This window comes from Molothrus ater, chromosome 1 (genome assembly GCF_012460135.2).
Source record: "Molothrus ater isolate BHLD 08-10-18 breed brown headed cowbird chromosome 1, BPBGC_Mater_1.1, whole genome shotgun sequence".
Taxonomy (NCBI): domain Eukaryota; kingdom Metazoa; phylum Chordata; class Aves; order Passeriformes; family Icteridae; genus Molothrus; species Molothrus ater.
In genome coordinates this window covers 116186868-116200950 of record NC_050478.2, presented here as the reverse complement: position 1 = coordinate 116200950, position 14083 = coordinate 116186868, and the positions used below count along the sequence as shown (strand labels likewise).

Sequence of the window (14083 nt, the reverse complement as noted above, 5' to 3'; positions counted from 1 at the left end):
CACCCTGCTGAGGTGAAGCTGTTCCCCAGTGCCTATCAGTCTGAGGTTACAGGGCTGCCAAATGCATGAGTGATATATAATGTGTCATATATTTGGCAGGCCTAAAGAAGAAAGTATGATATTAAGTCATGCCTCCCTAAAGTACTCAGGCTCTTTATTCAGTCAGCCTATCTGCTGCCAAGACCTCACAAATATTCAAAAATTCATGTTAGCCAAAGAAATTGAACTATACAACAGGCACACACAAGGTGTGGAAGGACTGTCAAGAGAAAGATAATTCATAATCAAGCCACCTGATACATTCCGTTACATGAAGAAAATCTGTTTGTATTTCAAGCAGCTATTTCAGTACTCCCAAACATAGGAAGCCTACCTACTCCAGGGCACAAACTAAAAATAGAGACTAGGATACATTTTGTGCAAGGCTCATGATTAAAGCTGATAGGTTCCTTGAAAGAACATGAACAAGTTGAAAGGTTCTGCAACCTCCTCTGAGACTAGCATCTGTTATGCTTAACATCAAAACTGATCTGCAGACTAAATCTGCCCTAGAATTTACTACTACACAATTCATCTTATTTTGTGTGGAAAGATAAATAAAAGTTGGTATTATTTACTGTAGTTAGATCAGAGGCAATGCGTCAACATGTATACATTCCCCTGGTATCAAATCACACCAAACACAAATGGTCCACATCCAGTTGAAGAGTTGGGAAAGAAAATCCCTATCCTTTCCAAAAGCAAATACATTCACACTTCAGTCCTCTATTCAAAAGTTAGTCTCCCCAAATAATTTTTTTTATTCATCTTTAACGGTAACTTTGCTACAGTTTATCTCTAACTTGTCTTCAAGGTTTTGTGGCTAGGGTACTTTACGTTCCCTACCGAAAAAATGCCACTTCCATCACCATTAGTGCATTTCAAGCTTGTACATTTCTTCTGTGCCTGCTTTTCTGAAGAAAGTGTTTAGATACTGCAGCTATGAACTTCTTAAATTGTTTCAGATTGCACCCTCCCAATAAAAAACCCCAAGCTGACTGTACAAGCTAAAAAATACTCATTAGCCAGAGATTCACTGCCACCTTAATACAGCACAAATCCTGCACTTCTGCAGCACAACAAACACATAAATGTATGCTGAGGTATCCCAACCACTTAACTACTAATAATGGGCAGCACAAAAAGGACCTACCGATAGTGAGATCGTGGACTGGTTGAAACCGCTTGTCTGTGAACTGTAACAATAAACATGATTTCCCAACACCTAAAAGAAAGAAAAGAAATAAGTGTTAAACAAATTTTTAAAGAAGTCTGTAAAGGACCAATAGAAATTAATTTAAGGAAATATTACACATTGCTTAAAATTAATTACTGGAACCGAAGGTATTAGAACTCATACTTTGAAGTGGACGAAACTTTTTAATTGCAGCTTTAAAAGTTCTAGAAACATTATAGTCAAAGCAGTTATTTTCAAAAATTGAACAAAAATTAATTTATTCTTTTGAAAAATAGTTCTGCTTTAAAATTAAGTGGAAAACAAGTTTTCGCACAGACCTTCAAAGTACCATTTTACATCCTCTCTCCTCAATAACTACAGGGCTTGCTACTCCTCACAACCCTTTATCTGCTTCTCCTTTAGTACTTTCAGCTTTTTTCCAAGCTAACTATTTCCTCAATAGCATCAGTCTCCCATCTACCTCTGTATTTATCCACTGAGGTAACCACAGCATGTCTGTGGCTGCTTACAGCCACTATATGCTGCTGCCCACTGGTCCCCCACAGGCAAAAAGCACTCCAGGAAAAGTCAGGCAGGTAACACAAACACCGACCCCCTCAGGCAACTCATGTCAAAAATCATCATAACTATTTCCCATTACATGGACACTGGTCAGCAAATGGGCAATTTCTTCTGTATGTGAAAGCACAGAAAAGTAGAAGTTAATGCAGTCATCAGCAGGAGTACTCAAACTACCTAGGTTTGTAAATATACTACTTTTTACAGTTATTTTTTCTTTCTTTTACTCGGAGGTCTTATTCTTCCTGGTCGGTGCAGTCAAACTTCATCTTTTCAGCCCTTAAAATTTGACAGCAATATATTTGGTTTAAACCCTGAGCTATTATCACATAACATACTATACTGTAGCATCCAAGTTCCTGCTGTACTTTGTTTTATCTGTCAGCAAGATAAAGCTATTCTAGCCACATACTAGAGGTCAGCAACAACTCACCATAAGAGACATATCTAGTAATAAAAGATAGCAAAACAAAGAGATAAGGAAAAGAGCCACACTACTGACAAAAGATACACATACTACAAGTTTGCATATAGTGACACTGGCCTTTCTAGTACCAAATTCAGCCAAGTTTTTTAGTATGGTTTAATAAGGAAACAAAGCCTACAGAAATTTAATCACCACATATTTTATTTTGGACTTTAATTCTAAGACCAGTAGCCAGTTTCAACCAAATCTAACAGAAATAGGAAACCTGCATTTAGTTTCGTCATAAAATGAGTTGTGGCCAACTGATGGCACTCAGATTAATATCCCAAACAAGGCAGCAATTCCAACAGCCTAAGCCAGTTGCTAGTGCTGCTGTCTCTACTCTTTCCTACAGTATGCTCTAGTCCATTTCTCCACAAAGCTTAGATGAGTTCTGAAGTAATTTCAGTCATCTGCTGGGTTAGCATGCTAATCTTACAAGAGGAGTGGCAAAGCAAACAGAAATGGCTTAATGCAGGGTCAGAGAAGCCTAAGAGGTAGTTCAAATGAGGGAAAAGAAATGCAGCAGCCAGCAGATCAATAACAGTGGCATGGAACTGTAGTCCAAGGCAAAATTTGCAGCATCTGCCTTACTAGATTTATTTTCTTTAGCTTTCTGGCTTATGATGGCAAGCTGTCAGAACACAAGCAGCTTTGAAGCAGGTATAGATTCTGTCTCTAAAAAATTAGTTAACATAAGAGAAGTTGAGGAGGCATGGGGGAAAGCACTGCAGGTAAAAAAGAAGCAGAAAGGCAGAATATGGGAGCTGTAGGGACAGAACACAGAACTGTACGAAATTTTAAAATATTATTAATTCTACTCAGAGAATAGCTCTTGTCACAGCTGGTGAGCAAGCCTACCAGGGGAGGGACTACACTAGATTTGCTGTTTGCAAACAGAGATGGGCTGGTGGGAGAAGTGGTGGTGGCTGGAGGCCATCTGGAGCACAGTGATTATGACATTATAGAATTTTCAATATTTGGTGAAACAAGGAGGATTGTTTTTATTGAAATAATCAATAACACTTCCACACTGGACTTTCAGAGGGCAGATTTTGGCCAAGAGACTTACTCAGAGAGTTCCTTGGCGGGCAGCCCTTAAAAAGAAAGGAGTCCAGGAAGGACAGGCATGCTTCAAAACAGAAGTCTTGAAGGCACAGGAACAGACTAGACTGTCCCTGTGTGCTGAAAGGTGAGCCAACAAGGAAAATGACCAGCCTGGAAGAGTAAAGAGCTCTTGAATGAACTAAGGAAAAAAGAGGATGCATCACTTTTGGAAGGAGGGTCAGGTATCTCTGGAAATGCTTAAGGGAATTGCTAGGTCATGTAGGAAAAAAAATTAGAGAGGCAAAAGTCCAGATAGACCTCAATCTGGCCATTTCTCTAAAGGACAATAAAAAATATTTTTATGAATACACTAATGGCAAAAGGAAGGGCAAGGACAACCTCTATTCTCTAGAGATGTGAGAGGGAATTTAGTAACTAAAGATGAGGAAAAGGAAGAGTACTTAACACTTTCTTTGCCTCAGTTTTCAACAGAAAGGCTGTCCTCAGGACAACTGTCCTCCTAGGCTGGTAGATGGTGTCAGGGAGCAGAGTAGCCACTCTGTTATTCAGGATGAAGCAGTCAAACACCTGCTGAGCCACTAAGATGCTCACAGATCTGTGGGAGCAGATGGGATCCATCTGGTGATGAGGGAGCCGGCACATGAGCTTGTGAAGGTGCTGTCATTTACCATGAGTCCTAGCTCAGCTGGGAGGTCCTAGATGACTGCAAGCTGGCCAGTGTGATGCCCATCCACAGGAAGGGCTGGAAAGGAGGATCTAGGAAACTACAGGCCAGTCAGTCTGACCTCAGTGCCCAGAAAGATTATGGAAAAGATCATCCTGAGTGCCACACAGCACCTACAGGATGGCCGGGGGATCAGACCCAGCCAGCAAGGATTTAGGAGGGGCAGGTTGTGCTTGATCAACTTGATCTCCTTCTATGACCAGGTGACCCACCTGGTGGATCTGGGAAAGGCTGTAGATGTTGTCTATCTGGACTTCAGCAAGGCCTTTGACACTGTCTCCCACAATATCCTCCTGGAAAATCTGGTAGTCTACAGCTGTGACAGGTGCTCTCTTCACTAGGTCAAACCACTGGCTGGATGGGCCCAGAGAGTGGTGGTGAACAGTGCTGCAGCCAGTGGTGTCCCCAGAGATCAGTGCTGGAGCCAGTCCTGTTTAATATCTTCACTGATGATCTGGATGAGGGGATGAGTCCACCATCAGTAAATCTGCAGATGACACTAAGCTGGAGCGTGTGCCAATCTGTTGGAGGGTAGGAGGCCTCTGCAGAGAGACCTGGAATGGTTGGATGGATGGGCAGAGTCTAACAGGATGAAGTTTAACAAGTCCAAGTGCCGAGTCCTGCATTTTGGCCACAACAACCCCCTGCAGTGCTACAGGCTGGGCATGGTGTGGCTGGACAGTGCCCAGGCAGAAAGGGACCTGGGGGTACTGGTCAAGAGCTGACTGAACATGAGCCAGCAGTGTGCCGTGCTGTCCAAGAAGGCCAAGGGCATCCTGGCCTGTGTCAGGAATAGTGTGGCCAGCAGGAGCAGGGAGGTCACTCTCCCCCTGTACTTGGCACTGGTGAGGCCACACCTTGAGTGCTGTGTCCAGTTCTGGCCCCTCAGTTTGGGAAGGACTTTGAGAGGCTTGAGCATGTCCAGAGGAGGGCAACAAGGCTGGTGAGGGGCTTGGAACACAAGCCTTGTGAGGAACAACTGAGGGAGCTGGGGGTGTTTAGCCTGGAAATAGGAGAGACCTTATCACTCTCTACAATTCCCTGAAAGGTGATTGCAGTCAGGTGGGGGTTGGTCTCTTTCTCCAGGCAACCACTGACAGAATAAGAGGACACACTCTTAAGCTGCATCAGGGGAAGTTTAGGTTAGACATCTGAAAAAAATTCTTCACTGAGTGATTGTGCAATGGAATTGTCTGCCCAGGGAGGAGGTGGAGTCACAATCCCTGGATGTGCTGAAAAAAAGACTGGACTGGACGCAGGACTCAGTGCCATGATTTAGTTGATGAGGAGGTGTTAGGTTAGGTCATAGGCTGGACTTAATGATCTCAAAGGTCTTTTCCAACCTAGGTGATTCTGTGAACAGTGTTTATATACACAGATAACTTTTATATCACCAATTAAATAAAACTGCCCCATTGGAGAACATAATCACCACCTCACTTAAAAAAAGCCTGCAAGTCACACCAGAGATAGCTTTTGCCATTAACCTTGCAAAGCGATTTCAGTTTCAATGGATAAAACCTTAAACCAATCCAATATTCCTGCACAAATCTTACAAATGTTGGAACATTTCAACATTTCAAAATCTAATCAACAAAACGACATTTTATTAGGTATTCCAGCACTAGTTCTCAAGTGGCAATCTGATATTTCTTCTCCTTCTAAGGCTGGTGACCAAGTCAGTTGAATTGAGCCTACAAACACCAGCCTCAGCAGAGTGAAGATGACAGACAAGCACAGCCCCTTTGATGCAGGCTCTGTCTCAGACTGGCACAAGATGACTGCACTTCTAGTCACTCCTCCATAGCAGTCCTTTTAGGAGCAGACTGCAGACTGATGGGCTCACACAGAGAAAGCAAAGAAATAACTAGTTTCTCTTTAATGCCATTCTTGCTGGTTCAGAACCTTCCAACAAAAAACCCCATCTCAAAGTCCCTAAGTTTTGTACTGCTGTTGACTGAAATACAGGTTTCATTTTAAATTTATGGTTTTCAGATACTGCATGTTCATATCACAAAAGTTCTTATGAAAATAGTTTGTAGTCCAAATCACTTCCAGGGCTTGAGCTAACTCCCCTATCATAGATGGGAACATGTATCACAGACAGAGGAGCTTATATGAATGCCTGAGTAGTTTACCACCTTGTGACATAAACAGATGCAGCAAAGATCAGTTAACAGCTGCAGGCAGCTAATTCTATGGCATGCAGGTGGTTTAAAATAACTACACCAGTTAACTCTAAGAACAGAGTGGCTGCTTATCAGGTATCTTGTTCACTTAGCACTGTAAATATTACACCTGAAATGAGGCAGACACTGTGAGAAGTAGCTGAGAACATCTTGATGACAGTCAATTGCAGAATGCAAAAGGGATAGATTCAGCTATTTATCAATCCATTCTCCATTTTACTGACATAATTATTTGAATGTATCTTCAGATAAACCACCCCAGAAAAAAAAAAAATCTAGTGTTTTCATATGAGACAGCTTGGATACCCTTCAACAACCACAGTAAACAAAAGCTCTTGCTTAGGAACAAATGAAAACAATGGATTATGTGCTCAGAGGGAAGGCAGCTTGCTTCTTTGCAAGTGCCTGTTTTAGGATCCCTTCATTGCTTCCTAGCACTCAATGATGGGAGTAGAACTTGTGCTACAGCAATTTTACCCTCCAGCTCTAAATTCCGAGCCAGAAGACTGAGTTGATTCTCTAAATTCCTCTACCTCCCTTAACAGCTTCCTCTTAATCTGGGTGCAACTCTGCAGTCAGTTTCCTTAGACAAGGCATTGCCAGAACTTTGCTGTTGTCCACTTTGGCCCAGCTTCAACACAGCCCTTCCTTATATACTTGTGTTTATTTCAGGGCTCAACAGTAAAGCTACCCTTCTCACTCATACGCAACAAGCTACACCAAGAAATGAATCCAGGACAGTGCTACACTCATCCAAAACACCAGTATGTGCATGAGACTAGGGCTACAGCAAAGGGAATGGTTCTTCTTTTCAGTAATAGGCTGCACTCATAGCACTTAAAAAAAAAAAAAAAAGCAGCTCTGGAACCACAGCACAGGTGATGGTACAGCTGAGCAAGTTTTTGGCTAAGAGAGCTGATTTGCTTCCTTCTCCCTTTCTTGATTACCTGTGAATAGGGCAAAGAAAGTTCAGTTACTGGCTGCAGAGTCAGGTGTGCACTACTGAATATAAGGAGAACTTCCAGGCTTTTCTTACCTCTAGACAAAACTCATCAGTGTTCCTGCCACTGATGTTTGCCTTGAAAAGCTGACCTGGTTCAAAACTAATAATGTGTCAAAAAAGAGGGTAGGGGGAGGTTGAGTTTCCTTGCTTGCTCACCTAAGCACCAGTATAGCCCCAGAAAGGTGACAGAGGAAAAGAACTGCAGTAGTAGTCCTCTCAACAATGGAATAAAAACTGAATGCTAAAGAAAATCTCCTATGTGAATCTGCCTGCGGTCTCTGGTGAGTAGACACACTCCTTCCCACACACCTCCACCTCCTTCCCCAAAAGGGCTCTTGCACTCTTTTAAGCATACCTACTATTTGTTTAGTTTTGTTTTTCAAATCATCTTCGTGAGCTGAGCTGGCTCTTTGAAGGATCACACAAGCAGTGATGCTGAGAGCTAAGAGGCAGCAGAGCTCATAGTTGAGACAAGAAGTGGTAACAAGGTCTACTCGTTTTGGCAGCAGATAAACCCTGGATTAATTCAACAGTCTCACAGAACTGTTTTTCTTGTACTTGATGGTGATCAATCAGTCCACCACACACAGAGATGAAGACCTACTTCCCTTTGATATTTTGCTCACACTAATCTTCCTAGATCCAGTTTCCTTCCTTGAAAGTACTCCAGACTGTGGAAAGCACAACCACAAGACCAAATCACATGGTTCAGCCACTAAGTGAAAAGCTAACCTAAAAAGAAGGTAGTTTTCTACTGCATTAGTGGGTGGATCCAGATCATGGCAGACTATCAGAGTCACCACAAGGTAAGGGGAGCAAGAACTCCTCCTTTCACATGTAACCAACTATATCAGCTTGGATGTCCATGAAACCAGTGCCACAAAAACAACCAAGCTGAAACAAGCTTCTTGCTTTCTTACCTTCCTTTAGAAAAACAGACAAAAATAAATCTTAAAAATAGGGTAACACAGTTTCAAATAATGGGCAGGATTATATATATGATTATTTTATATATATACATATTATATATAAAATAGATTATTATCTAGATGATACATATAAGAACCCAAATTTTAAAACTAACTTTGATTTTAACCAGTTAATTACACATTACAAATGTCACAAGATATATACCTTTAACCTGGTTTATGAGATACTTTTAGTTCTTTCCAGTAGTCTGCAGAGCTTCCAGATGTTTCATAAGCCCTTTTCTTATCACAGGCTGCAATTCATTCCCTCTCTCATCCCTTTTTAACCACAGCAGCTTTATCAAACTCTGGAAAGTGCAGTATTACCTTTTCATGGGCCTAGGCATAACAAGACATGAACCTAAAGCAAAGATTTCTCTTAACCTCTTCTCAGTCAGTTATGTTTTAGTCAGAACTCTACCATCAAGCAGAAAAGCTTTATTTAAATTTATTGGAAGGACAAATGAAAACATTCCGAACTGTCACATACAGAGCAAAGGGAGCTCACATACAAATGTAAACATGGACAAGAACAGAAGAAAAACAACCTCTAAAATCCTTCATGCTGCCTATGTAATTTCAGGAAAAGTAATAAAATGGCTCTTTTAAAGCTGATTTAGCGTCAACACTTAAACATTTTCAATAGCCTATTTAAAGCCAATGATGTAAATTTTTCCTTTCTACATAAGAATTAGCACAGGCATACAAAGTTAAAGGAGCTGTTCAGCTTTACCATATTGCAGTTTGTATGGCACTGCTCCACTGCTAACTATATGTTTTAAAGGTAAGTAAAAATTATTTCCAAATAAAATTAAGCTACATTTGAGTCTATAAAAAAACTTCATGTTCTGCATGGTCATAAACCACTTAGAAACTGGCAGCCATTCATAATAACATGGTTTTAGATGAAATTGGAGGTGGGATTGGGTTAGATTTTTTTGAGTGGCAAGATGTCTGGGGTTTCTTTTAAAGAAAGTGTTAAGAATTAGTACAAGTGTGCACATAGCCACTTGTTTCAGCAGCCTCATGAGACCTTTTGTATGGACATATAGTTTGTTAATTCTAGTTAACTTCTAAGAGGCTAAGAGGATGTTCTTATACAATACCTAATATCTGCTCTTTTGGGATTAAAGCATAATTGAAAGGGTCTCAAAGCAAAATATAAGTAGTACAGACCAGTACTCTGGTTTTCAGCACAAACAAGTTCACGAGCTATTGCAGGATATTAACATCAGCTCTGGTGAGATGAAAACCAGTTTAGCCAAGAAGTACTACTACATACTTAGAGAAAATAAGGGCAAAAGAGTCTAATCATACACATTACTAGCTACTAACAGCTGCTGTTGCAGAGCAAAGAGCAAAGACATTAGAAGTATTTCACAAAGAGGATTGAAAAATAAAGTAATTCGATTGCTTAATTTTAACATTTGAAAGTCTCCTAGACAAGCGAAATGGTTGACTAGACAGCTTACTTTACTCTAGAGAGTGAGAATTAGATCACCAAGCAACTATATTTTCTTTCATCATCACCTCCTAATAGGAATAACTTAGAGACACTCTTGGTCCAGGAGCAGCAACTGTCTGCTGAAATTGAAAGGCGAGTGAAAGTCCATTATGCAAAAAGCCCAGAGAGTTGCTGCAGTAACACATTTAAGAAAAGCAGGTGGACTTGCTCATGGAAAATGCAGCAACATTGATCATAAAAATACACTGAGATAGGCTGCAACTGATAAGTTATGTTGATGGCAAGAAATTTGACCATTGCAAAACTAGTACTTGAGGTATCCTAAAGTTCAAGAGCATTCTCTGTTGGAATCTAGCGAACACACTCTAATATAAGAAAATTCTGATTAATGTGTATTATTCTGAAAAAAATATTCCAGCTGTCACCTTCACAGAAATCTTGTTATCATTCCCAGTTTATTACCACATGGTACATTGCTGATAACAAACATATAAGTAAAGATTTTACCATTACATAGGAAAAAACTAAAAGAAAAAAATTACAGACTTTCAGTCAACAACTGTACAAACAGACAATTCTCATATGCCAACAGTATTTATCTTAGCTCAGATCAAAGACCATCTCAACTCCAACTGATGGCCAAAGGTGGATGTAAAGGGAAGAGTGGATGAAGACACCAATCAAAATCGAAGACACCATCAACCATAAAAGCAAAGATCTCAGAGGTACACCCCTATGCAGCATGCACCACTCATGCTTCTAAATTAATTTGCAAACTCCTATAATGCTTTGGAAATAGCCAGATCAAAGGATTTTTCCTGGTAAACTCTCACAGTAGTCAGCATTACACAGTACTTTCATTTTTCTCTTAAAACTCCGCAGGTACGGTCCCACTGCTACAATGTTAAAACTACACAGATTTCTGGCAATGTTCTTTAGCACCTGGAATACAGCCATGCCATTTCAGGTCTCTCCCATAACAGAAAACTAACTAGATCCTAAACCAGTTCCAATTATACAGAACACCATTTTTAAATATTAAAAAACTCAGTTAAGAACTAGATTAGGAGCAATTCCATGTTCATAAAGCTACCATGGCTGAAGTACCAGAGAAAGAAAAGAAGTCAGTGAATGACAATGACCAATGAAACAGGGAATGCAAAGGGACAAGAACTGTTGAGCATAAGGCAGTCTTGCAGAGTCAGTCTCTGTGGCTGTCATTTTAAGAGACTGAGATCATCCTGAATTCCTGTGTTTAAGCAAATGAAAGCATGTGGAATCACAATTCAGAGAAGGCACATAGAGGTGTCTTGTGTAACTCCAGGGGAGTTTCATTGGTTTGCTTATGGATGGCACAACCTACTTTGTTTTTTAGTGCTGAAAGAGGAGCTAAATGTTAACATCAGTCCTCAGCTGAGTCTCTTAGTTTTCTCCTACAGTTTGTTTACAACTAACTGCTGAGTCACCAGGCAGCTGAGGCATTTCCAAAGACTCTAAATCAAATACCAGAAACAAATTTCTTGATTGCTATTAAATCTACATGGTCTCCAAGGCCATATCTTCTCTGGCTGGAACACTGTGGGAATCCACCACAGGAACTGAAGAGGACAGTCACCATCCACTCCTTATTTCCACTGTCAGAACTTTGAGTTCAATTGCCTTCATCTGAGGAAGAGCAGTAATACCCAGACTACCGCCACCATCTTGGCAACTGTGCACAACATAAATTGGCTCTTCAGCACTTGCTCTATTAGAATACTTAAAAGGCTCACAGGAGATCTAAATAAAAGCAAAACCAACTTACCACTATCGACATATTCAATTCACTTCAAAAATAATCATTGCAGTAGCTTTAATTAGCTTCCTGTAGCAACTCAAGAATACAAGCCACAAGAATTAAAAAAAAAAAAAAAAAAAAACTACCCAAAAAGCCAACAGCAAAACTATGAGCTGTTTTCCTCTCTGTGTTTCCTTTCTCTTACTCTTCTGATATTTGGCTCTTAAGCAGCTGCAACAAGTTCAGAAATGACACATCCATTCTGTATTTCACATTTCAAGCAACTCAAATTCAAGAGTGCAGTACAGACCACTACACCGAGGATATTTCTTTGTAAAAAATTAATCAGCATACAATCAATATACCAAAGCAACTTTAAGCTGCTGTGTACCACTTTAGTGACTACAGTTTTTAGAGATGCACCAGAATTGGCTACCTGTTCTGAACTGTCATTCTGAACTGTGCACTACCATCTTGCATCACCCCAGTCTGACAAACCTCTTCTTACTTCTCCTGAATTTGCACAGGTAATATCCTGTTGTCCTGTCCTGGCTTGATGAACTGTCATTCAAGTGAACACTCCACAAAAATCAGAATTTTCAGTTATCATCTACAGCCTAAGGCTTTCAACATGGTCATTACAGCTGTGATATATTTCTAATGATTCACCTGTACTACATCTGCTACTGCAGAAGCCTAAAAAAGCTTTCAGAGTTTAAATGTACATTTAAAAAGCAGATAAAAGTCACATAGTAGTTGCACCCAGTGTATTTAACAACCTCATGTGTAATGCAACTACAATGTATAATTATACTCCACCAACAGATAATTTGGTTCATAGGTATGAAGTATGAAGGCATCCTCGGAATAGCACCTAAAAAAACAGGTGTGTCATCAAACTTATTTGAGAAGGCATTTAGACAGGTATGAGGAAAACAACAAGGGAAACACACAATACATAGGCACAATGGTTAACTAAGTTAGCTACCTTGTCCTGACAATAGTTTGATCAAAGTATGCTAGTCCTATCCATATTAGGCTGAAGAAGCATACAACATACTGGCAAAGGGGCTTCAAGCAGCAATTCGTATCAGCATATGGCTCTGCCAACAGCATTTATAAGCACTTTTATTTGTCACACAGCAGCCAGTAACAAATAGAACGGAGTAAGTTTTTGAGAAATGTTCAAGGCTAGGTTGGATGGGGCTATAGTGGGAGCTGTTCCTGCCCATACCAGGGGGGGTTGTGACTAGATCATCTTTAAGCCCCAGTCCAATCCCCTGATATTCTATGAGTTAATATGTTTTTAAAAAGTGACAAGAAACATCTGGAAAAGCAGTGGTGTGTGTACATACATACATACACATAAAAAAGAGGTCCCTATAAATTAGGCTGGAAGAGCCAGTGCTTTTAATTCTGCTTTAACAGCGTGTCTTCACACAGTTTGTTACAGCAGCTCCAGCCGAGACTGGAAAGAGCATCCTTGCAGCCCGAGCTGAAGGTAACTCGCAGCAATGAGACAGAAACTCATCACAAAACTGCGGGGAGGAGTGTGGCCTCGCTACCACAAGGCTGCAAACCACGGGCACTACCCAGGTCTAGGTTTAGTTGTGACAGCGCCTCCTCCCTCTCGGGTGGCCCGCTCTGCCCCCACAGCCAAGGCCGTGACACAGCCCGAGTTGCCCCGCGGCCCGTCAGCCAGGCCCGGAGGCCCAAGGCCGTCGGGAGACAAGGCCGAGGCCGCGGGCGGGGCCCGGCGCAGAGGCGGGGGGGAGACACCGCCTCTTCCTCGCGCGGAGCCACCACGTCGGCGGCACTGCCAACACTGCGGAAATGGGCGCGGGGAGCCGGGCCTTCCTCTCCGTCTCCGGCCCCGCTCCGGCGCGGCCCGGGCCGGGCTCACCCACCTGTGTCTCCGATGATGATGTACTTGAAGAGGTACGCGTAGGCCATGGCCGCTCCCGGGCTGCCGCTCCCGGGCTGTCCCGCTCTCGCTCCGGCGTGACGCGCGCGCTCGCCGCCCGGGCTCGCGCTGCGGAGAGGCGGAAACGGGTTAACGGCCCCCGGGCGGCGCCTCCGCCCGCTCGCTCCCTCCTACCTCCGCCCCCGCGCCGCCGCTGGCGGAGGGGCTCTGCTCGCCCGGTCCTGCTGTCCGCCCTCCCTCGCTCCCTCCCACCGCGGCCCCGCAGGCGCCGGGAAAGCCAGAACGCGGCGGCGGCGGCGAGAACAATAAACAGGCGCCGAGCGGCCCCCGGACCCTCCGGCGACGTCAGTGCCCGCCCCCTCACGCCGCCCCGCCTCCGACCCGGAAATGCTGAGGCGCGAGGCCGCCTCCCGCCGCGCACGGGGCGGAGCCTTGGCCCCGCCCCGCCGGACTGAGGGCGGCGGCGGCGGCTGCGGGCCGGGGGCTTTGGGGAGACGCCGTCCCTGAGCCCAGAAGCCATCGGGCTGGGAAAGAACTCTGGGGTCATCAAGCCCTACCCGTGACCAAACACCACCATGTCAACTAGACCGGGGCACTCAGTGCCACATCCAGTCTTTCTTTCCAGGGACGGTGACTCCATCACCTCCTTCGGCAGCCCATCCCAATGTCTAAGCACCCTTTCTGTGAAAAAGTTCTTCCTAATC

The 14083-nt window shown here is 42.9% G+C and overlaps 1 protein-coding gene across 1 annotated transcript in view; it reads right to left on the bottom strand.

Moving 5' to 3' along the window:
• RAB2A (RAB2A, member RAS oncogene family) overlaps positions 1-13695 on the bottom strand; it is a 43618-nt gene extending 29923 nt beyond the window's left edge. Inside the window, exons 1-2 of the mRNA XM_036399123.2 lie at positions 13363-13695; positions 1193-1264 (exon numbers count right to left, since the gene is read on the bottom strand). Of these exons, the coding sequence (XP_036255016.1) occupies positions 1193-1264; positions 13363-13408 (118 nt within the window). The 5' untranslated portion in view covers positions 13409-13695. The remainder of the gene's footprint in view (positions 1-1192; positions 1265-13362) is intronic.
• Between the last annotated feature and the right edge of the window lie 388 nt (positions 13696-14083).